Source organism: Myripristis murdjan, chromosome 8, assembly GCF_902150065.1.
Source record: "Myripristis murdjan chromosome 8, fMyrMur1.1, whole genome shotgun sequence".
Classification (NCBI taxonomy): Eukaryota; Metazoa; Chordata; class Actinopteri; order Holocentriformes; family Holocentridae; genus Myripristis; species Myripristis murdjan.
Genome location: NC_043987.1, coordinates 33,997,601 through 34,021,029, shown reverse-complemented (window position 1 = coordinate 34,021,029; position 23,429 = coordinate 33,997,601). Strand labels below are relative to the sequence as shown.

At 41.1% G+C, this 23,429-nt stretch overlaps 1 protein-coding gene and 2 non-coding genes across 3 annotated transcripts; 1 reads left to right on the top strand and 2 right to left on the bottom strand.

Moving 5' to 3' along the window:
• Positions 1-6,650: 6,650 nt before the first annotated feature.
• trnav-uac (transfer RNA valine (anticodon UAC)) lies at positions 6,651-6,723 on the bottom strand. Its single transcript has one exon. It is a non-coding gene; the product is annotated as a tRNA-Val (tRNA).
• Positions 6,724-9,237: 2,514 nt separating this feature from the next.
• Positions 9,238-9,310, bottom strand: trnav-uac (transfer RNA valine (anticodon UAC)). Its single transcript has one exon. It is a non-coding gene; the product is annotated as a tRNA-Val (tRNA).
• Positions 9,311-18,502: 9,192 nt separating this feature from the next.
• On the top strand, positions 18,503-18,841 carry LOC115363718 (proline-rich protein 15-like protein A). Its single transcript, XM_030057987.1, has one exon. The coding sequence runs from the start codon at positions 18,503-18,505 to the stop codon at positions 18,839-18,841; it is 339 nt and encodes a 112-aa protein (XP_029913847.1).
• The last annotated feature ends 4,588 nt before the right edge of the window (positions 18,842-23,429 follow it).

Below are 23,429 nucleotides of genomic sequence, written 5' to 3'. Positions count from 1 at the left end.
AAGTTTTATTTTGTTCTGGGTATGTGTTCATGTGGCGCTCGGCCTTGTTATAGAAAAGTGGCCTGTGATCTTGTTAAAATAATAAATAAATGTTAAATAAATAATTTTGTATTGAATTTGTTTTGCTTTTATATAGCATTATCATTTGTGAGATTAAAATGATCTGTTTTACTTCAATTATCAATGGCACAATTTACCCCAGTGTATTCTCTCTAATGGCACAATTTACCCCGCACCGGGGGCAAGTTGTGCCACAAAACCACTTTTTTTTCGAAAGCTATATTTCTCAAACAGTTTATATAAGATCCAAAGTGATTGTTCCCAGGGATGCACAACATCCTAAACTATATGTGCATATTTTAGTTGGAGGCATTACTGTAATCCCCTTGCTTTAAAGGCACTTTAAATAAAAATTGGCACTACTTACCCCACTCTCCCCTGCGTGTGATCTGGAGTGTAGCAGGGATGCTCTGATAGCGAAGCAGTTTTCCATCAGAAAGTTCAAGGCTGAGATCAGATCCCAAAAGCCGGAGGAGCGCGTCCGAAAAAACAAATCAACTCGTCTGGATTTTCTGTTTTTATGCCACACAGACGCCTGGGGGGGAAAATAACGATGTGATAGCAGTTTTTGTAAAAGCGTATCGTGTCACATGATGTCGTACTGGGACTTCAGGATGTCCCGTCCCTAATATCAAAGTTGTGTTGTACTTCCAGTTGCTATGACAACGGTGAGCAGTCATGAGCTGGCTAACACGCTAACGTTAGCCAGCGTTCACGCACGCATGACGGTGAACGGTCATGTGACGTCGAGGCAGGCTCAACCACGTCGGCTGTTGGTCTAAACATTGATTTGAAGTGTGTTTTTGGCTTCAGAAATGTTAATATTTCAACGTATTTACTGGTTTGCAGGAATGTGAAATGTAAGCATCTTATTCTGACAACTGGCGCCTTTTTAAAGCTGCACTGAGACATGAGAACCATTTAGGGCTTTATTTTATCGCTCTGAGCTCCTCCAGGCTCCAGGTCCCTGCTGCTGTCTGAACTCTGGACTAAAGGCTGTCTGCTCCAGGCTCCTGGCTCTAAAGGCTGGTTCCTCCAGGCTCCTGGCTCTAAAGGCTCGTCCTGAGTCTCCTCATGAATCCTGGCTGTGTTTTGGGCGTAACATGCAGTGAACCAATCAGAGGCCTCCGTCTCCCGTCCCCTTTAACAGCCAGGTGTGTCACACCCAGTGTTGGGACTCATTACTCACAAAACTAATAAGTTACAATTACTAATTACTTCAGTAAAAAAAAGTAATTTTGATTACTACACAATTACTGCTGCAGAAGAGTAAATCAATTAGTGGAGAAAGTCATTTTTATGATTACTTTTTCTCTTTTCTTGAATCCTCTTATTAATGCACATATTTCTGCATTGCTGTTGCAGTGTGGACATTGCTGTCAAATTTCATCTATCATTGTCAGTGTTGGGCACGTTACTTTGAAAAAGTAATTCATTACAGTTTAAGTAGTGATGCCAGCTTGTCCAGGTGGGGAATTGAACCCCCGCTCTTCTATACAGCAGGCAGAGATACTATCCGCTCTGCCGTCAGGGAACACATGTGCTTCTTGTAATTTGTGCTCATTCATGCATGTTGATAAATTACGAAAAACTGCAAAGTCCGACCGGTTTGAAAATTGACACACCGCTTTTCCTCACTGCAAAAACGCAAAATCTTACCAAGATTATTTGTCTTATTTCAAGTCCAAAATGTCTTATTTCTAGTCAAAATATCTCATTACACTTAAAATAAGACATGATCACCTCAGAAGTAAAGTGTTTTTAGACAATTTTCACTTGAAATTCACTTGAAACAAGTGAAAATTTGCTTGTTTCATTGGCAAAATTTGCCAGTGGAAAAAGTGAAAATTCACTTGAAATAAGTGAAAATTAGCTAGAAACAAGAAACAAATTTTGCCAATTAAACAAGCAAATTTTCACTTGAAACAAGAGACAATTGTGTAAAAACAAGTTACTTCTGAGGTGATCATGTCTTACTTTAAGTGTAATGAGATATTTTGACTAGAAATAAGACAAATATTCTTGGTAAGATTTTGAGTTTTTGCAGTGCGCCACAAGACGCACATTTTTTGAATAGGATAATAAAATAATAATAATGATTAGTGGTAAGTAACGGCTAGTAACGGCACATTTTATTGTCAGTAACGGTAACGGCGTTGTAACGGGGGAAACAATCATTTCTTTGATTACTCGTTACTGATAAAAGTAACGCTGTTAGTAACGCTGTTTCTTTGTAACGCCGTTCCTCCCATCACTGGTCCCACCTCGGTGGGCTGCTGTTCTAATGGGGGATTCTCCAGGTAAGAAGGAAGGCTTCAGACAGCAGAGAGACCTGCAGCACTGACCTCAGACCTGCTGTTTGTTGGGGTTCTGGAGCTCAGAGGGACAGGAGACACTCTGCTGTCTCCACAAGGGGGCGCTGCACGGGGGACATGACACCTGAGCCGCTCGGAGACTAGAAAAGACACCTGGGTCACGTTTGGCACCAGGTGGAGGAGAGGAACCGCTGATTCAGCCGAGCCTCGGGTTTATATCTCTGTCTGATTTTCGGGGTTTCCCAGTTCGGCGTGTTGGACCTGCAGGGTCTCAGGTGTCTGCAGGTGGGAGGGGGGAGAGGTGAGGGGGAGGGGGAGGGGGAGGGGGAGGGGGGAGGAAAGGGTTAACACACACAGGCAGTCTTCACTTTAATCTTCATAATGGGAGCTAAAGAGGAGTAATGACACCTTCTCTCTCCTCCTCCCACCCCTCCTCCATCCCTCCTTCCCTGTTTCCTCACCTCCGTCCTTAACCCCCCCGTCCTTAACCCCCCCTCCGTCCCTCCGTCCCTCCTCACTGTTTCTCTCTCTCTTTCTTTCATCCCTCCATCCTTTCTTCTTGTCTTCTCCTTTCTCCTCCCGCTCCTCTTTCCACCCTCCCTGCCCCCACCCCCTCGGATACAGCGAGGCGTTACCACGGTGACAAATGGATCCTCACACCGCTGGTCCCCTCTGCACCGCGTGTGTGTGTGTGTGTGTGTGTGTGTGTGTGTGTGTGTGTGTGTAAGACGGAGAGAAAGAGATGGTGTGTGCGTGCAGGTAGCTGTGGGAGGAGTTCTAATCTAGTTAAGCACTGGCATGTGTGTGTATGTGGGTGTGTGTGTGTGTGTGTGCGTGTGTGTGCATGCGCATGCATTTGTGACAATGCATGTGTGTGTAGGGAGTTGCAAATATGTGTTTGTTTAAATCTGTTAGTTCATACATCTATCTTGGCAGTGTGTGTGTGTGTGTGTGTGTGTGTGTGTGTGTGTGTGTGTGTGACAGTGACTGATAGCCGGTCGTGGTAAACGATGCAGAACTTTCTTTAATAGGAGATACAAGAGGTGTTTAAAAAATCTGACTAATGGAGAAATATGACAGAGAGGAGAGGAAGGATGAAGGGAAAGAAGGAAGGAAGAGAGGAAAGTAAAAAGGGACTGAAGAGGAGGAAGAGAAAGAGGACAGAGAGATCAAGGAAGGATGGAAGAAAGAGGCGGAAAAATGGAGAAAATGTGTTTCAGGGAGGAGAGCAGGTAACACGGTCTTCCTGGTGACATTAAAGCTGAATAAGAGATGCAGGTGAGGTGAGAGAAGAACAGGCAGACTTTTATTGAGGTTTTGTGTTTGTGTGTGTTTTTTGTTTTGTGTTGAAGATACAGAATGTTTTTGCAGAATGCATCACAGCTTCATCTCTAAAATCACTAGAAACTCCAGGAAAAAGAAAAAAACTGCAGGACAAAGTAGAAAATCCAACTTAATTCTCAGGTAAAGACAGAAAGCCGGAGGTGGACTGGAGCTCGGGCCTGCAGGAGACGGACGGGGGACGGAGACGCTTCACACACCTCTGACCGAGTCTGGGACATATCATCCCTGCAGTGATATGTTTCACCACCAGATGGAGCCATCCTCTGTCCGGTCAGCAGTCACACAACCACAAGGTGAGGCCGAAAGGAGGGAGGCAGAGCTTACACTCATACAGACACCAGGACACTGTGCAAGGTGAAAACAGATGATGAGATGTTATATATGCATGTAAAGTCTCTGTAAAGTTTGATTTTGATTTGACTTGAAAAGTTTATTTTGAACAACAACAAAGCAAAAACAACAAGAATAACAACAGACAGTGAAAGTTAGTTGATGCATATATAATATATATTTGCACAAATGTAATTGATAAACTTATCCTGCTTCTTGAGAATTACTACTATCACTAGCATAATAATAATAATAATAATAATAATAATAATGCAACCACTACTATCACTAATACCACCAGTAACAACAACAACAATAATAAAAACAATAGTAATTGTAATAATAAATAAATAAATAAATAAATACATACATAATTTATAATAAATAAACACCAGTTAATCCCTTTACATTTATAGAAAAGGACAAAGAGAAAAGGACTTAACAATAACAAAACACAACATAAAAGAAAAGAACCAACTAATAACGAAGAGAAATAAGTATAGTAAACAATAAATAAAGAAATAATTAACTTTTGTCCTGTGCACACCGAGTGACTTTGAAAGTCATCAAGACATGAGGGGACAAAAACAAAATACAGTGTAAGGATGTGTGAAAAATTAGTGATATCTCCACACACAGCTCCTTCTTTTGCACATTATATTTTTTTTAAATTCTCGTTGACATTTTGATCAAACAACATCAATGTTTTGAATAAAAAGAACATCATGTGCAGAAGCAGCTGTGTGTGTGCTTATCACTAATTCTCGCACACATTTTCAAATGTTTTGGGGAGATGTGATTCCCAGCACATCAAGAAGAGACGGCAGTGTGTGTGTGTGTGTGTGTGTGTGTGTGTGTATGTGTGTGTGTTGTAAAGTGAAGTAAAAAACACGAGATTTCCTGCTGAAATGTTCTGCAGGAAAAGTAGAACGTCTCACGAGCCTGTTCTTCTTATGGAGGGACAATATAGTTATACAGTGTTATGTAGTATCATGTATAATATATTATCATACATTATATAATTATACTGCTAAAAACTGCAAAAGGAAGAAGAGGTAGAGGAGGAGGAGAAAAAGAAAAAGGAGAAGGCGGAGCAGAAGGAGGAGAAAATGAAGGAGTTGATGAGGAGGAGAGGAGGAGGAAGTAAAAGAAGAAGAAGAGGATTAAGGAGAAGAGGAGGCAAAGAAGGAGGAGGAGGAGGAGGCGAAGAAGAAAGAAGAAAAGTGGAAGAAGAAGAGGGAGGAGGAGGAGGAGGGAGAAGAAGAAGAAGAAGAAGAAGAAGAAGAAGAAGAAGAAGAAGAAGAAGAAGAAGAAGAAGAAGAAGGAGGAGGAGGAGGAGGAGGAGGAAGACAAAGAAGAAGAAGAAGAGGAAGGAGGAGGAGGAGAAGGAGGAGAAGGAGGAGGTGAAGAACAAAGAAGAAAAGTGGAGGAAGAAGAAGGAGGAAGAGGAGGAGGAGGGATAGAAAGAAGGAGGAGGAGGAGGAAGAGAAGAAGGAGGAGGAGGAGGAGGAGGAAGACAAAGAAGAAGGAGGAGGAGGAGGAGGGATAGAAAGAAGAAGGAGGAGGGGGTGGCAGTCTGGAGAAAAGTTTGTCTCAAAGTGTTCATGAGGTTTTGAGCTGCTGATCTTCAAGAGGAGGAGGAGGAGGGAGAGGAGGAGGAGGAGGAGGAGGAGGAATTCTACGGATTTCACCTTTAATTATCACATCAGAGTCCCAGTGTGTTCACACAGAGGACTGACACACTGATGATTCAATTATAGATGCAGTTCAGAATATTCACCACCAGAGGGCGCCGTTAGAGCCACTGACCAGTAATGGGATTCAAGGATTTTTTATTTGTCATATCGAGACATGAAAAGGTACGAAAATAAGTGCTGAGGTCCCCGGTAAGCAACTAAAAAAAAAAAAAAGTAAATAATAATAATAATAATAATAATAATAATAATAATAAACATACAGCAGGAAATAGACATACAAGTGTAAAAACATAATAAATAAGTAAAGTGGCATAAAATCACGTTCAGAGCTGCACAGAGCTCTTCTCCCAGCCAATATACTAACGAGGAGCTCCGAGGAGACCAAATTTTATGGTAGAATTTTTAAAATATAAATTATATAATGCAATAAACTCCAAACTATAATATGATAAATTATATCACAAATAATTAAAATCATATATGATATATGTATGTATATTATTGTCATTATTACACCACCTCTTTTCTCTCATTTTTAGTCCATCATTGTGTGTGTGTGTGTGTGTGTGTGTGTGTGTGTGTTGGGGTGAGAGTGAATATCCTCTGAATTTAAAAAAAAAAAAAAAACAAACAAAAAAGGGTGTATACAATAGAGTTAAATTATTTTTTCTTTTTTCTTTTTTTTTTTTTAAATGTTATTGTTATTTTATGTTTTTTTTTTTTTTTTAGACTGCTCCTGCATTTTGTGTTAATAATCCATATAAGAACCTTCTGAACCAGACTGAAAGTTAGAAAACCTTCTGTTGTGTAAAAACTCCTGCAGCTGAACATCAGAGGTGTGATGTTGGTATCAAACCTGTGTTGTTGCGGTGACAGGACACACCGTCCTGCTGGGTCAGAGCTTTGGTTCCACTGGGTTTCGAACCCAGGACCTTCTGCGTGTAAAGCAGACGTGATCACCACTACACCATGGAACCTACAAGGAGAGCCTCGGGTCTCTTAATTTTCCTCATAAATTTGACTTTTTTTTATCTTTGAAAGGAACGTGATAACTGGTTGTTGCTAGGGTGTTGCTGTTTCTGTAGGTGGTTGCTGGGCGGTTCTAAATGGTTGCTAGGGTGCTACTTGATGATTGGGTGCACAAGGTGTTCTGAGCTGGTTGTGGGGGGTGTACTCGGTGGTTTGGTAGGGTGTACTAGGTGGTTGCTAAGGTCTTATTCAGTGGTTACTAGGGTGTTCTTCATTGTTGCTGGGGTGCACTTGGTTGTTGTTAGGGTGTTTGGGGTTGGTTGCGAGGGTATACTTCATTGTTGCTAGGGTGTACTTGGTTGTTGTTAGGGTGTTTGGGGTTGGTTGCGAGGGTATACTTCATTGTTGCTAGGGTGTACTTGGTTGTTGCTAGGCTCTTGTTTGTTACTTACTAGGGTGCACTAGGTGTGTAAATTCATTATAAATATGTTCATAAATGTATGTTAACTATTCACAAATAAGTCAACACACAAAAAGGATTAATGATTTCTATATTAATCTTAAGTGCTTGTAAATTTACTACAATATTTGTACATACACTATATTACCAAAAGTATTCGCTCACCCATTCAAATGATCAGAATCAGGTGTCCTAATCACTTGGCCTGGCCACAGGTGTATAAAATCAAGCACTCAGGCATGCAGACTGTGAAACAAGACATTTGTGAAAGAATGGGCCGCTCTCAGGAGCTCAGTGAATTCCAGCGTGGAACTGTCATAGGATGCTACCTGTGCAACAAATCCAGTCGTGAAATTTCCTCGCTCCTAAATATTCCACAGTCAACTGTCAGCTCTATTATAACAAAATGGAAGTGTTTGGGAACAACAGCAACTCAGCCACGAAGTGGTAGGCCACGTAAAGTGACGGAGAGGGGTCAGCGGATGCTGAAGCGCATAGTGCAAAGAGGTCGCCGACTTTCTGCACAGTCAATTGCTACAGAGCTACAAACTTCATGTGACCTTCAGATTAGCCCAAGTACAGTACGCAGAGAGCTTCATGGAATGGGTTTCCATGGCCGAGCAGCTGCAGCCAAGCCACACATCACCAAGTGCAATGCAAAGTGTCGGATGCAATGGTGTAAAGCACGCCGCCACTGGCCTCTAGAGCAGTGGAGACGCGTTCTCTGGAGTGATGAATCACGCTTTTCCATCTGGCAATCTGATGGACGAGTCTGGGTTTGGAGGTTGCCAGGAGAACGATACATTTCAGACTGCATTGTGCCGACTGTGAAATTTGGTGGAGGAGGAATTATGGTGTGGGGTTGTTTTTCAGGAGCTGGGCTTGGCCCCTTAGTTCCAGTGAAAGGAACTTTGAATGCTTCAGGATACCAAAACATTTTGGACAATTCCATGCTCCCAACCTTGTGGGAACAGTTTGGAGCGGGCCCCTTCCTCTTCCAACATGACTGTGCACCAGTGCACAAAGCAAGGTCCATAAAGACATGGATGACAGAGTCTGGTGTGGATGAACTTGACTGGCCTGCACAGAGTCCTGACCTGAACCCGATAGAACACCTTTGGGATGAATTAGAGCGGAGACTGAGAGCCAGGCCTTCTCGACCAACATCAGTGTGTGACCTCACCAATGCGCTTTTGGAAGAATGGTCAAAAATTCCTATAAACACTCTCCTCAACCTTGTGGACAGTCTTCCCAGAAGAGTTGAAGCTGTAATAGCTGCAAAAGGTGGACCGACATCATATTGAACTCTATGAGTTAGGAATGGGATGGCACTTCAGTTCATAGTATGAGTAAAGGCAGGTGAGTGAATACTTTTGGTAATATAGTGTATGTAAGTTATGTTACCGAACTACTTTCTAAATAGTCACAGATATTTATACAAATTAAATAAACGAATAAAAAAAATTAAATAAATTTTAAAAACTATGTAACTGTCCAATTTTTAACAAGACAGGAACCTCAAAAGAAAACAAGGTGTGTATGTGTGTGTGTGTGTGTGTGTGTGTGTGTGTGTGTGTGTGTGTGTGTGTTTTCCATGAACATCCTTAAAGATCATAGCTTGGTTACTGATTAACTGCTGGCCTACTTCCTGAAGCCGCAGCAGATCTGAAGCCACACAGGAGCTAAAACACAGAGTCAGTCAGCTGAAAAAAAAAAACTGTAAAGAAAGAGAGAAGACATGTGATTGCAGTCAGGGGAGAGGCATTCAAGGAAACAAACTGAATTTTTGAGATATAAGTGTTAAATTTTACAAGAGAAAACTCACAAATTTATCACTCACGTGGTTCCTTTATAGGTATAAGAGTATAAGAAAGATAAGTATAAGAGAAAGTATTCTTTCCATTTTTGTCTCAAAAATTTGTCTGTATCTGGAAAAAAATATTGGCTGCAGAACAAGATTGAAAGTTAGTCACTCCTGCAGCTGAACATCAGAGGTGTGATGTTGGTATCAAACCTGTGTTGTTACGGTGACGGGACACACCGTCCAGCTGGGTCAGAGCTTTGGTTCCACTGGGTTTCGAACCCAGGACCTTCTGCGTGTAAAGCAGACGTGATCACCACTACACCATGGAACCTACAAGGAGAGCCTCGGGTCTCTTAGTTTTCCTCACAAATTTGACTTTTTTTTATCTTTTAAAGGAACGTGATAACTAGAAAAGGCTCAAATGTGTCTGTGTGTTTCCATTTGAAAAGACACACATTCATTTCAATGGGTTTAAACGGCTCCAGTGTTTCAAATATTTATAAATGCATTTGTTAGCCAAATGTTGTGTAGCAATAATAAAAAAAAAAAGGGTCCCAGTGTTTAAAACCTCCTACCAGGTCATATCAGTAGCTGTAGTATGAAAGTATAGTAGTATTTGGACAAGTAGTACTAGCAGCAGCAGTATGGTACCAGTGTTAGTAGTACTATTTGCATTAGTAGGTGTAATACCATGTGTACCACCACTTGTAGTAATAGTATTCATTTATGTAAAAACAGTCATAACACCTGTAGTAGTTGTTCTGGTGAAGCAGTTGTTGCTAGGTGGTCCTCAGTGGTTGCTAGGGTGTTAATGGGTGACTCCTGGATCATACTGTAGTGTACTCAGTGGTTTCTAAGGTTAACTAGGTGGTTGCTGAGTGTTTCTAAGTGGTCGCTCGGCTGCATGTGGCTGTTTCCAGTGTGTTTCTATATGTGGTTGCTAGGTGGTGCTCAGTGGTTGCTAGGCTGTTAATGGGTGGTTCCTAGTTCATACTGAAGTGTACTAGGTGGTTGCAAAGCTTTACTAGATGGTCGCAAAGTGTTTCTAAGTGGTTGATTTGCTATGCTTGGTTGTTTCTAGGGTGTTGCTGTTTCTATAGGTGGTTGCTAGGCGGTTCTAAATGGTTGCTAGGGTGCTACTTGATGATTGTTAGGGTGCATAGGTGTACTAAGTGGTAGCGAGGCTGTTTGCTGATGGTTGCAAGAGTGCACGTGGTTGTTAAGGTGTTCTGAGCTGGTTGTGGGGGGTCTACTAGGTGGTTTGATAGGGTGTACTAGGTGATTGCTAAGGTCATACTCAGTGGTTACTAGGGTGTACTTCATTGTGACTGGGGTGTACTTGGTTGTTGCATGGGTCTTGTTTGTTACTAGGGTGCAGTAGGTGTGTAAATTCATTATAACTATGTTCATAAATGTATGTTAACTATTCACAAATAAGTAAACATGTAAAAAGGATTATTGATTTCTAGATGAAGGTTAAGTGCTCGTAAATAATAAAAACAATTTACTACAATATTTTTACGTATATGAGACTGTCTCTAACCCAAATCCTTTACCTAACTACTTTATGAATTGTCACAGATATTTATAAAAATTAAATAAATGAATAAAAAAATTAAATAAATTTCAACAACTCTGCAATTGTCTAATTCTTAACAAGACAGGAGTCTCTGCCTCAAAAGAGAACAGGGTGTGTGTGTGTGTGTGTGTGTGTGTGTGTGTGTTTTCCGTGAACATCCTTAAAGATCATAGCTTGGTTACTGATTAACTGCTGGCCTACTTCCTGAAGCCGCAGCAGATCTGAAGCCATACAGGAGCCAAAACACAGAGTCAGTCAGCTGGAAAACAAACAAAAAACCATGTAAAGGAAGAGAGAGACATGAATGTAAATGAACAAATTTTATTTCAGTGTCTCACAAAATTCCCTTTTATCAGCCAGTGTGAGGGTGCAGACATCCAGTAATATTCATTTTTTAACATTTTTAACCGTCAAAAAACAGATTCCCTCATTTAGCGCATGAAAAATAGCCAGTTTAAACATAACAACTCCAACATACACAGAGGAAACACCAAATATTATTATCTTCTGGCTCAAACAACATTTTCATGTCATCATGTATATTTTGCTGTTTGTGTTGGTGCTCTGCTCCCTCGCTGACAGCACAGCCTTTAGTGTTGGACAATGCCCAGTTTAGATTAGGCAAGTTTTTATTTGATAATTTGTTCACATATTTATTCATGACCTGTTGTTTTAGTGTTTGGATGGTTAATTGGGCCTTTAAAGTCCCCATGAAATGACCTCACGTGACCTTTACTTCCTGTAAAACAGAGGATCTTAAACAGTGACATCATCCTGCACTTGTTGGCTGTGAATTAAAAAAAAAATAATAATTAAAAAAAGCCTTCAAAAATCTTTAAACATCCTCACTCATCCTCCTGTCCCTTCAAAGTAAAATTATGTTTCTCTCCTAAACTGATATCCCATTGGGTTTGGGCTTTGTGAAAGATCCTTCCCTGCACCACGTCCCGCCCACACTTCCTGACAGAATAACATATTTAATTTCAGTGTAATTACATGCTTTTGAAATGATGGTATTTTCCCATCAATTTTACCCCAAATGTTTATTTTCACAGGGAAATTGTGTGTTTTCTTCATAATATGACAGTTAGAATTAAAGTTTTGTATTTGTATCTCATGTTTTTTTACTGTAATTTCTACAAACGTTTTTTTTTTTTTTAGAGTGTAGGTGTGTGTGTGTGTGTCTGTGTGACAGAGAGAGTGGGCGGAGCCAAACGCACCACCTGTAACTCAGCACCTGGCAGACAGGTGAGGAGAGCAGGAAGGACAGACGGAGGAGAGGAGAGGGAGGAATAAAGGAGGAAGAGGCGGTGAGACGAGACGATGTAGAGGACAAATCATCAAGAACTCTGTCTCTTGTCTTTAGTCGCCTTTAAGTTTTGATTTCTGTCCACCTGAGACGCGCTCCTTACCTGTGGGACGGATGAATCTCCCCAGGTGATCGACACCGGCCCACCCAGGTCTTCCTTTAGTTAATTACTGGACACAATTCTGCATTATGGACCCGTTTCCTGCAGCCCGTGGTGGCCTTTCACTTGAAAAAACAAAAAAAACAAAAACCCTGATGTTCTGAGAAGTTGCAGAAGTGACGTCGCCTCGTCCTCGCTGTAGTTTGAGCGCAGCCGATGAACAGGATGGATTATGAGCTGATTTCAGCCGCAGGGTCAGCAGCACCGTGAGCATCCGGACCGTCCTGATCCAAGACGAAACCGTGTCCTCGGCGTCCTCTCCACGGTCTTTAACCTTCTCCAACACTTATTTTACAACACGTTTGACCCGTTTGACCCTTCTTTCTCGTTCTGACAGTGAAGTCAGATTCGTAACGGGTTAGAGAAAAGCTAAAGTTATAAAAAAAGTCTTTTTCCCGACCTGAAGGCTGAAGTCGGGAGGGAACTGGAGTCCGGATGAAAAGTGCGGACCACGTTTCCCAGAACAACATCCATTTCACACAGGTGAGACTTTATTTTCCATATTTAACTAAGAGACTAAATTTGTTCATGCAAATCATCTTTTCCTGTACTTAGTTCCCACCAGGTGAAAAATGAACTTTGGACGGCTTTCTCAATCTGATTTTTTAGGGACGCTTTCCCTTACGGAAATAAAATATATTTACCAATATATTACATGAAATATATTACAATATATTACATTTAATATATGGAATTACAATAAATTTATGTTATGTATTTGAAAATGTCTTAGCAATACATGGAATAATATACTGGTGAAACATATATAATGTAATATATTTATATATATTGCATCCATATATTTTAATATATGGAATAATACATAAATAATTGCGCATTTCAGATATTGCAATATATTGGGAAATATAAAGACTAGTTCCCATATATGGAAATGTATTATCTAATATATCACATGATATTTTCCAATATACTGCAATGTGTTTTTGTTTTGTAAGGGTTCAACCTTTTTCACATGCAGTTTCTACTGTAACAGTATGAGCAGTGCATGCTGGGAGGTAAACAGCTTTGCGAATGCCTGGGCTCCATCAGAAGACCCGCTGACCTCAGAACGGGACGGTTTCCAATCAGCGATCTGCAGGGAAACTGAAGCGCAGGACCGAAGTTCATTGTAGACCAATTCTTCAACTCCAAGCGCGCCTTCGCTCTCAGCTCGTTCACTCAGGTTGCATTTAAACGCTGAACAGAGATTTGGGTTCCACTTTATTTGCTTTATTGCCCACCAAGCAAAGTCCATGCATCCGGTTTCTGGACATCAAAGCAGTGAGACTAGCTGGTGAAGAACCGAAGAAACCGAAGAAACAACCCATTTATGGACAAATCAGAGGATCTGGCTCATTTCCTTTGTAATAAAATGAACTGAACTTAAAAACATGTGGCTCGGAGGTTTTTGATTCAAAAATGATGGAGCTGGAAAGTTGTTTACACACCCTGGATGGAGGATCTCAGGTTCGATCCCCATGACGCCCCGAGTCAATCGTCCCTCCGTCCTCCCTAAGTGTCCTTGAGTCACGGAATAATCCAGGAAACTGACTGACTGACGGACAGTAGACGGATAATCCTCATTCTGGATGAAGATTAACGAGACGACATAATGTGAATGGTGCTGGATAATCACTCCTGTTCAAATCAGAATCCCAGGATGGTCATTTTTATGTCTAATGTCGCGATGTTTTTTAAATAAACTGTTTTTGAAAATGCATGGAGAACGTGAAAAAGAGAAATCCTGCGTGAGTTTTCGGGGATGTTGAACCCACCGGTCTTGTTCACGCGTTGCAGCGACTTTCCGCTCTGAAGATATAAAAAAGTTAAACTGGCCGTCATCAAGCCGCCGCGGGTCTTTGACCGGTCTCTGTTTTTAAACGCTACGAACCATCGTAGATCAGCCGAACTTTAGCGGAGAATAAAAAAAAAAAAAAAAGTTTAAGGAAAACTAAACTTGGTTCTGGTCATTTTCATATTGTAGCCGAATGAATGGAACCCAGTTAGCAGGGATGTGAAGTTCAGGTGTGTTTGCTTTGTAGATGTTAAAGATGTTAAACATGCAGAATCACAGGTGAGGTCCTCGCGTGGCCGCCACTGAGAGCCAAGAACAACAAGCAGCTCTGACCACGTCTAACCCACCTGGGCAAAGACGCCCACACCTGCCCTCTCACCTGCCCTCTCACCTGCTTAAAATCTCCAGTTATGGATTCGGTCTCTTCTGGGTGCAAAAAAGAAACCGTAGTTTAGAGCAATATTTCATTTCTGCTGTTCAGCAACCATAGTTTGGTCCAGCCGGCTTGAAAACCTTTGGACACTCCTATGTTTGATCTCTCCCTCACACAGACACACACACACACACACACACACACACACACACACAGCTCGTTTCTTTGTTGGAACACCGGCTGCACCCAGGCTTTTGTACCTGCAGTGACCGCAGAGCTTGTCTTTTGGGTTATTTGTTTAAAAGGCCGACTGATTCAGTTTCACCGACTCTTTTCTTTGTTCTGCCATTTCATTTTTTTCTGACTGGGAGGGAGACAGTTACTATGGTAATGATAATAGTTATGTACTGTGGTATTGTTGTAGTCATACCTTCTTTTTTTCAGTGATTTCTGTGAGTGTCTCTGCAGCTGCCAGGCTCACCGCCCCTCCTACACTCACTTCACCAGGAAGGAGCAGATTATAGCTTTATCTTTATCTTTATTCTTGTTAATAATCAATTCAGGTTAGTTTCAGTTCAGTCTGCAGACTGGGTCCTCTGGTCCCAGTTGAGTTCTTGTTGTGTGAAAATGTTGAGTTGGAGTTGAGTTGTTCTTGCTGTCAGTGTCAGTGGGAGTCAGTGGTTTTATTCTAATCTGGCCGCTGTTTGTCAGAATAACACACACTCTGAACACACTGTCTGTAGAGTTTTATTTTAGTTTAGTTATTTTTGCATGAACACAATGTCATTTCAGTGAGTTTTCCTTGTTTTCCGAAGTCTAGTGTTTCGTTTTATTTCAGTTTACTAAAATATTTTTTCACACCTGCTTTTAGGCTTTGGTTTGGTTTTAGTGAACTAGAACAACTTTGCTGTCAACAAGAGGCGCTGACGTGACTGATGAGGTGATGATGATGGAGGTCGGAGGCTTGAACTCGGTTGTAGTTCTTCCCAACTCCACGCAGGAGGGAGAGAGGGAGGCAGAAAGAGAGAGGAGCGAGAGGAGGAGAGAGAAATCGGGCGGAGGAAGAGGGGGAGGGATGCGTGATGTGTTTATGGGAAGGCTGGAGGAGACGTGGTTGAGGTTTGGTCCTGCGTCTGACACCGGCTGGACGGCACCTCGCTGACTCCCAGGAGTCATCCTGATCATGACGCGGCAGGTTGAGGGATGTTGTGACGTCCAACAACAAGAACCAATCAGAACCTGCGCTTCTAATTTGAGTGAATACTGCCAGATCTCCTTTTCCCAACTTCCCCAGAGACGTTGGATAACGGCCATACCATTTTCACCTCCATACTAGAGTGTGGATACCTGACCCAGTCCCGTCCCGACGGCTCAAACCAAACAAACATTTAGAAACGAGGTTCGGGTTCGGGTCGGGTTCGGTCACATCGGCGTTTTTCACATTTCATTGAAAAATGATGGACCTACTGTCTGTTCCGGGCAACTTCCTGTACAGTGCTGGAGTTCACGTGACGACCCTGAAGGCAACACGGAGGCTGTTCCAGGCGGTAAAAGTAACCCGGAGATGGAGGACGAGCAAAATCTCAGGCTCGGGACGGGTTTGGACAAAACTATGCTGCCTGATCCGCACTCTGCTCGGGACGTCCAGCGGTTCACTTCCTGTGGGTAGCATTTCCTGTTAGCTTAGCATAAAGACTTGAAGTCTATAGGAGTTGTTAGCCTGGCTCGGTGAAAGTGAAAAAGCAAACCTCACAGTCACTCTGAAGCTGTCTGATTGAGACAAAGTGGATTCATGCTGACCATGAATTCCAGTTGATAACACCGACCGCCATCCCACCTCTGTTTGATTTTTATATTTAAGATTTCCATCATTCTCACTCTCAGGCTGAAACAGCAGTGACACACAAATGTTGTTGTATCTGTTAATTTTATTGCTTTTTTCATCATACAGGTTCATGACATTAAGAAAATTTCCTTTGTCTTAGTTTCTTGCAGGTCATATGTTCCTCATGCAGCGGTGCGTTCAAGTGCAGCGGGAAAGTTGAGATTGTATTAATAGTGTTAATGCTGAGTTTGAGATATTTAAGGGTCTGTCACTACGGTGAGGCGTGGCAGCTGCCAGGACTTGTGCCTTTAGTTTTTAGTCTTTATAGTCTTTATTGTATATATTTAGCCTTTATTCTATTGCTGCTGGAACACCAGAATGAATGTTTTTTTTTTTTCTTCATTTTCTTGTTTTGCACATTTCCTGGTTGCACATGTAACTAAATGTCCACCTGTGGGATTTCCACCAGGCCTCTTGGGTCCGCCTCCTGCTCCAGCTGTCCTACACTCATACACAGTAATAACACACACCGTGGATCCTGTGGATTTGAAATGCACGTTTTGGGATTTTTATAACAAAGTCGGAGTGGTTTTTTGCGCGGTTTTGGTCGAACACTAAAACGCATCATGAGGCTCAGTGTGCAAAGTTTCTGTGCATAACCATTTTTATCAGGTGACGGATAAAAAAACAAAAACAAACGAATGCAAAATACACAGACTTGGTGTGCAAAGGCCTTTCGTCTGCAGATTAGAAAGCGGAGACAGTGTTTCAGTAGGGGGCGCCGCAGGAGGGAGGGAGAGAGAGAGAGAGAGAGAGAGAGAGAGAGAGAGAGAGAGAAACAATGGGCTGTAGTTTCTGTTTGCTCAGCTGCTATAAAAACTTGCCCAGAGCCTTGAGACAATCAGGACCGGTGTGTGTGTGTGTGTGTGTGTGTGTGTGTGTGTGTGTGTGTGTGTGTGTGTGTGGAGAAAAAAAAAGTTTAGTGTTTAAATCTTGTTTCTCTTCTAACAAAGTAAAAAAAAAAAAAAAAAAAGATTAGTTGGGAGGATTAGATAATCCCATTTATTTCCAACACTAATCAACCAAACAACTGGGATTATCTGAGATTATCTCATCCCACTGGCACAATTTATGAATTTGTTTCAAGAGGATTTTAAGACTTAACATGAGATGAAATAATTTGCTTTATCTATCTTTCTATCTATCTATCTATCTATCTATCTATCTATCCATCCATCCATCAATTTGATTGAAATGTGCCGAGTGTGTTCTTTCTGATTTTGTGAAACAGAAATGTGAGACGTGAATTAGCAGCCAGGAACCTTAAGCTTGACCAGATGAATGGAAACATTATCCCTCACTCACACACACACACACACACACACACACACACACACACACACAGACGCCTGAGCCTTTGTGCATGCCATCAGCGCAGCGTATGGAGAATATTGAATTACACTGAAATATTAACAAGGGCCTGGATGGACGGATAGGGTTCAGATACACACATGCACAAACACACACATTAAGATACACACAAAACACACAATATATACACACACACACACACAGACACACAAATACAGAGCTGGGGGAGGGGAGTTATATTCCAAGAAAAAAAAAAAAAAAACTTTCTGAGAATTTTCTGAGATTAAAGTGGTATGAGAAAAAAATTTGAAGGAAAAAAACTCAAAAAAATCTGAATTATAAAATCACGAATTCACGAGAAAAAACTCTGATCTTCACTTTAATCAAATAAATCAAATCCTACTTTGCAGTCACTGTGTTCTGAAAGCGAGTCCTATCCCAGGCCTGTAGGTGGCGCTGTGTGGCTGCTGGTGTACAGACAGAGAAGAAAAACACAGGAGGTGTTGCGGCCGGGGTGCAGAGTTGTTAGATGTGCACCTGCAGCATATAATCTCAGAATTTTCTAGATTTTTTCTTATAAATTTTGAGGGGGTTTTTTTCTCGTAAATTTACAGTTTTAATCCCGGAAATTCCGATTTTTCTCAGAATATTAGCCTCCCCTCCTTTTCTTCCTACAGTGGCACTAACATCCTCTTTCTACTTCAACAAGTTTTTAAAAATCTGCCAGTGGGATGAGATAATCCTCCTCTTGGTCCCGATGCAGTTTCACCTAATCCTGGGTTTTATTTTATTCTGGAAGCATAAATGTGCAGAAACAAGGCAGAATAAGGCCGATCAGCCTCGAGGATCAAGAAAAAATACCGCTTGATTCAAGAATATTATGGTACAAGTAGATTCGTGTGGGAAATAAGTGGGATTATCTAATCCCGCCGGCAGATTATGGTGCTGGTTTGAGGGAGAAGAAGCTCTGAGCGCAGAAAATGAGACGGAGTCAGTGGAGCGTGGAGGTTTGTTATACAGTGCAGTTTTATCCATCCTTTATTTTTTCTCCCGCTCTCTTCCAGGTTATTTTATTCTTCCCTCCATCCCTCCGTCCATCCCTCCCTCCATCATGGCCGAGCCGTCTGCCGGCTGGTGGAAGCTGACTTTCCTGCGGAGGAAAAAAGCCCAGCCCAAGGTTCTCTATGAAATCCCAGCGGAGTTTGTTTCCAACGCCGCCGCCGCTGCTGTGCCCGTCCCGCCGGAGGACCCCGCCCACGACCCGCAGCTGGACGCCCGGCTGGAGCGGATCGTGGATAAGACGACGGCCAGCAGGGGGCGCCACGTCAAGGTGTCGCACTCCGGCCGCTTCAAAGAGAAGAAGAGAGTGCGAGCGACTCTGGCGGAAAACCCGGAGACGCTTCCGGCTGGCGACGCGACACGAGACCAGGGCCAGAGAGCGGGGAAATGACACACACACACACACACACACACACACACACACACACACACACACACACACACACACACACACACACACACACACACACACACACACACACACACACACACAGTACATAAAATACAGACATTAAAGGTGCACTGCGCAAAATTGAAGGTTGGTTAGAGTGACAAAAAAAGACAAACGCGTGGAAGAGCCACATCATTTTTATTTCTTAATTTTTCAGTTTATTTCATGTTTTTTTTTTTTTTTTTTTGTCTCACTTTGATGCATTTTCACTTGGTGCACCTTTAACAGACACATAATGCACACTTGAATATAGATTTATACACACACTTTGTAGGTGACACACACACACACACACACACTGTACATTAATTCACACTCATTTGTACACCTTCTTTATCTAATCCAGTCCAATCCAACAACTAAAGTGTCACAGGGGCCAACGTGCAGTATAGCAATTGAATTGAACCTAAAATAAATTTAAAATAAATTAAAATACACAGCTAAGACAATGAAAAAATATGTGTACGTATAAAATGCATCAAACCTAAAATAAAATTAAAATATAAAAAAAATCTTTATACAGGCTCACACAGAAAAGAAAAGCAACACAAAAATGCTGAGAATCAATTTGGGTTTTTTTTTTTTCTGCTTTTTTAAACATTTTTAGAGATTTTTTTTTTTTTTTATTTTGGCCTGATGTTGCTCCTCAGCTGCTTTGTGTTTGGTTTTCAGGAGCTTCAGCTCAGGACTTTGACAAGGCAGACAGACACACAGTGTACAGCAGAAGGTGTGAATGATGCATGATGGAACATATTGCCTGTATGGATGCTGTGTTTACATGTGCACTATTAGAGAAATGATCAAAGTCCCTTAAAAAAAAAAAAAAGAGATAAAAAAGGCATTTTTTAAAATCATTAATATTTTATTATATTGGCCAAATGTATTAAATAACCATGAAATTGACACACATTCACCCTCATCATTGTGACAATTAAAATATTCAGCGATAACAACAGTCCTTGTTTACAAAGGAATATATGAGAATGTAGGCTACATTTCGAAACGTTGGCTTAACAGTTTTGGCTTTCATTTAATTGTTTTGGCCGATAATGATCACCCACAGGGCCGGCTTTTGGCGTGGATGGTATAGGCAGTTTCCTAGGGCGCCATCTGCTGGAGGGGCGCCGGCGATTCTCTGGAGCGTCTAAATCACCCGTCACTACTTCTATCCTCATGTAACCGCTTCCTTCATTCATGAATCAACTCTCGGCAAGCGGTTTCCTTATATGGAGAAATGGGATGATGCTGAAGCGGGGTTTGTTTTAACAGCATTTACTAGCTAATATTGGACCCAAATATTGAGAATTGAGATTGTGAATCAGCTGTTTGAGGGTCAGACAGACAAAGTGGCTGGAAAGAACTCAGAGGTTCAAAACCAGAGAAAGAGTGACAACACAAATCATTTGTTTTCTGAACTGAAACTGATGAACCTGGATGGAATTGAACTGCACATTGAACCTGTGATTTTTTTTTTTTTTTTTTTTTTTTTTGTTCATGTCAAATAAAAATACAAGCTACCACTTCATAGCTCTTTGTCTTGTGTGGTCATTGAATATTGTAAAAATAAATCCCCTTTCTGCCTCCTGCTGGAGTCTGGTATCTTCTGATTCTGCTCCAGAATAACTGTAGTGTTTTCTAACTACTAATTAATTTACTACATCAGTGAGGAGGAAATTGAGGGATTTTAATTTGAAGAAAACAGGATGTTGGTGCAAAGGGAAGAAGAAGAAATGGGACACAAGTTCATTGGCTGAACAAACAACATGAACCTGAGTTTAAAATGAGCTTGATCTGTCTGAGCTGTGAGTTAAACTGGACAGTCTGCAGAGCTCAGACTGCCACCTAGTGGCTCAACTCAGCCACTGCATGTTGCAGCTTTTCCTGTCAGAATTGACCGTCCATACAATAATGACTCTGTTGATGCAATACATTTCTCATCCTAATGCAGCGGCTGTCATATTTCTGTTAATGTGATACAAATCCTAACACAAGCATTGAGCTGAGAAAGACAGTTTTTAGCTTCAGAAGCTACTTGATACATACGCTGATACTGAGGATGTCGTGAGTCAGGCCAGGTGTCCGATTCATAACCTCTTTAACTTTCAATACAAAATCTGACTGATGTTTCCAGAGTGTTTTATTTGTCTGTTTTCACAGCAGCCATGTTGACATGAAATAGCAGGTAAACACAGGTGATACTGATATCATTAGTTAAGGTCCAGTTTGGTTTAAGCGGACCAGAGTGTTTCCCATGAACAGCAGCAGGACTCTGGCTCTGTTGGACCTCAATGGACTTGAACTTGAATTAATATCATTAGTCACACCTGTGTTCACCTGCTGTTTCACGTCCACATGGCTGCTGTGAAAACTGGATATTTAAATGACTTTGCCAAAATCCAGCACATGACAGGTTTGGGGCAACGCCATGAATCTTGAGAGTTTAGTGGAATTTTATAATTATCCACAAACAATTTATCGGACAAATCATCTGTCTAAGGACAATATGCTAACTGCTAATGAACTATGTCACTTAACATGTCAGTCAAAGCATCACTTGTAGCTGTGCAAGTCATATGATTTTGCAAGATCATATGCTTTGCAGGGTTCCATCTTCTGTACAAACAGGGCGCTGTAAATACCTGAAGGACGGAAATAAATCAAATAAGTGAAACAAGCAAAGCAAAACCTGTGTAAGAAATGCTGACGTGAAAACTGTACAAACAGCCAGTGATCTGCGACAGAAATGAACACTTAATATAGGCTTACTGACATATTTGCAATCAGAGTCAGTATCAGATAATGAACAACAGCGTCTTTTACCTCTTTTCAAATCATTCACCACGTCAATCTCCAAAAAAGATCAGCAATAGTAAAAAAAAAAAAATAAAAAAATAAAAAAAAGGGGGGTCAATATTCTGCTGATACATTGGTATTAGAAAGCAGAAATGTTTCTCAACATAATTTCTAGTGCTATAAAAATGCTGTTCTCTCATTTTTAACTTTATTTTTTTACTCTGTTTTTCATACAAAAGAATATTTATGGCTATGTAATTAAAATTCAATAAAATATGTCCATCACATGTAAAATGCACATCAGATGCCTAAAATTATATTGCATGTTGTTGTAGTTAACATTAAAAATGGTGTCTTTGGTTTGGACATAAGGCTCAGAAAGCTGAAATGCCATAATAAGCTCTATAATAAAAGCCCAGGAGCATCTTTGAGTCTTTTTTTTTCCCTTTTCAGTGAGTTAAATGCCTTCTTCACACACCGCTCTTCATCAGTATAACAAGACCTTTTCACCTTTTATCAGTGGGTCATATTTCATTTTCATTTCATTTTATTCATGTCCAGGAAAAGATGAAAAGTAACATGTTAAAATGTGTTACATTAAACAGCCTATATAAATATAAACAGTATATATATTAAAAAATATTGAAAAAAATATATATAAACAGCCTATATAAATATAAACAGTATAGATACATAGTGTTTATATGCCTGATTGAAGGGAGGAATGGTGGTTATTGCTCTGATGCAATATGGGATCTCATTCCAGATTTTAGTGGATGTGGAAAAAATGATCTCTGACTTTAGTTGCTTTTGTAAGCCGCTACTGGAATGAGGGCTCGTAAAATTTATCTAGTGATGCGTCCCTGTCTTGTAACGGGTCTTGGAAGTTTTGGAGGGCAGTTACTGTTTGATCTAAAAGTAAAATTTAATGGCGAAGTCTGAAAAGCATGTTTATCAATGTGGTTTTAATAGGTGAGATGTGAATCAAGATTTTTTTTTCCTCCTGTGATGGTCAGATGATTCTATGCTAAGCTCCATCATGGATGTAAAAAAAAACATACTGTCATTATTTCAGAGTACTTTGCACATAAAAAAAAAAAAAAAAAAAAAAAAAAAAAGACAACAACTCAATTTTAAATTTTTGGTCTGAATTGCTTTTTCACTTAAGAGTGGGTTGTGTGTGTGTGTGTGTGTGTGTGTGTGTGTGTGTGTGTGTGTGTGTGTGTGTGTGTGTGGTGCAAATGTTAATAGTTGCCCCTGGGTTTTACTTCAGAGGTGTTTGACTCCAATTTTAATCTGGATCACCTCATAACAATGTTAATCTCAATCTCAGACAAAGACTATTTCATCTTCATTTCAGCATCAACTGAAGCTCAGACCAAATTTCAAACTCTTGCACCAAAGCCTGTTTTGATATTTGAAAGCATAATTGAGCGGCTGTGTTACCTGCACACCCAGTGTCTGCGGACACAAGCAAAAACAATCAACAATGCAGACTGTAGAGCTGTGGCCATTATGACGTCATGCCTCCGTCACAAACAACTATTTGTGCACGTGGCTGTAAAATAGTGAGCGCTGTCCCAGGTGTTGTCTATGCTGCATCATCGGTTTGACTGGTGACGTCACTGGCCGGAGCAGCGGAGCAAATAAAGGCCAGCTCGACAGCAGGAGTGTGGCGCACACCTGTTGCTGGTCAGCAGGTGTGTGTCCAGCACACCTGCTGGAGTTGGTTTTC

Coding starts and splice junctions, on each gene's coding strand:
- LOC115363718 (XM_030057987.1), top strand. CDS start 18,503: ATGGCCGAGCCGTCTGCCGGCTGGTGGAAGCTGACTTTCCTGCGGAGG.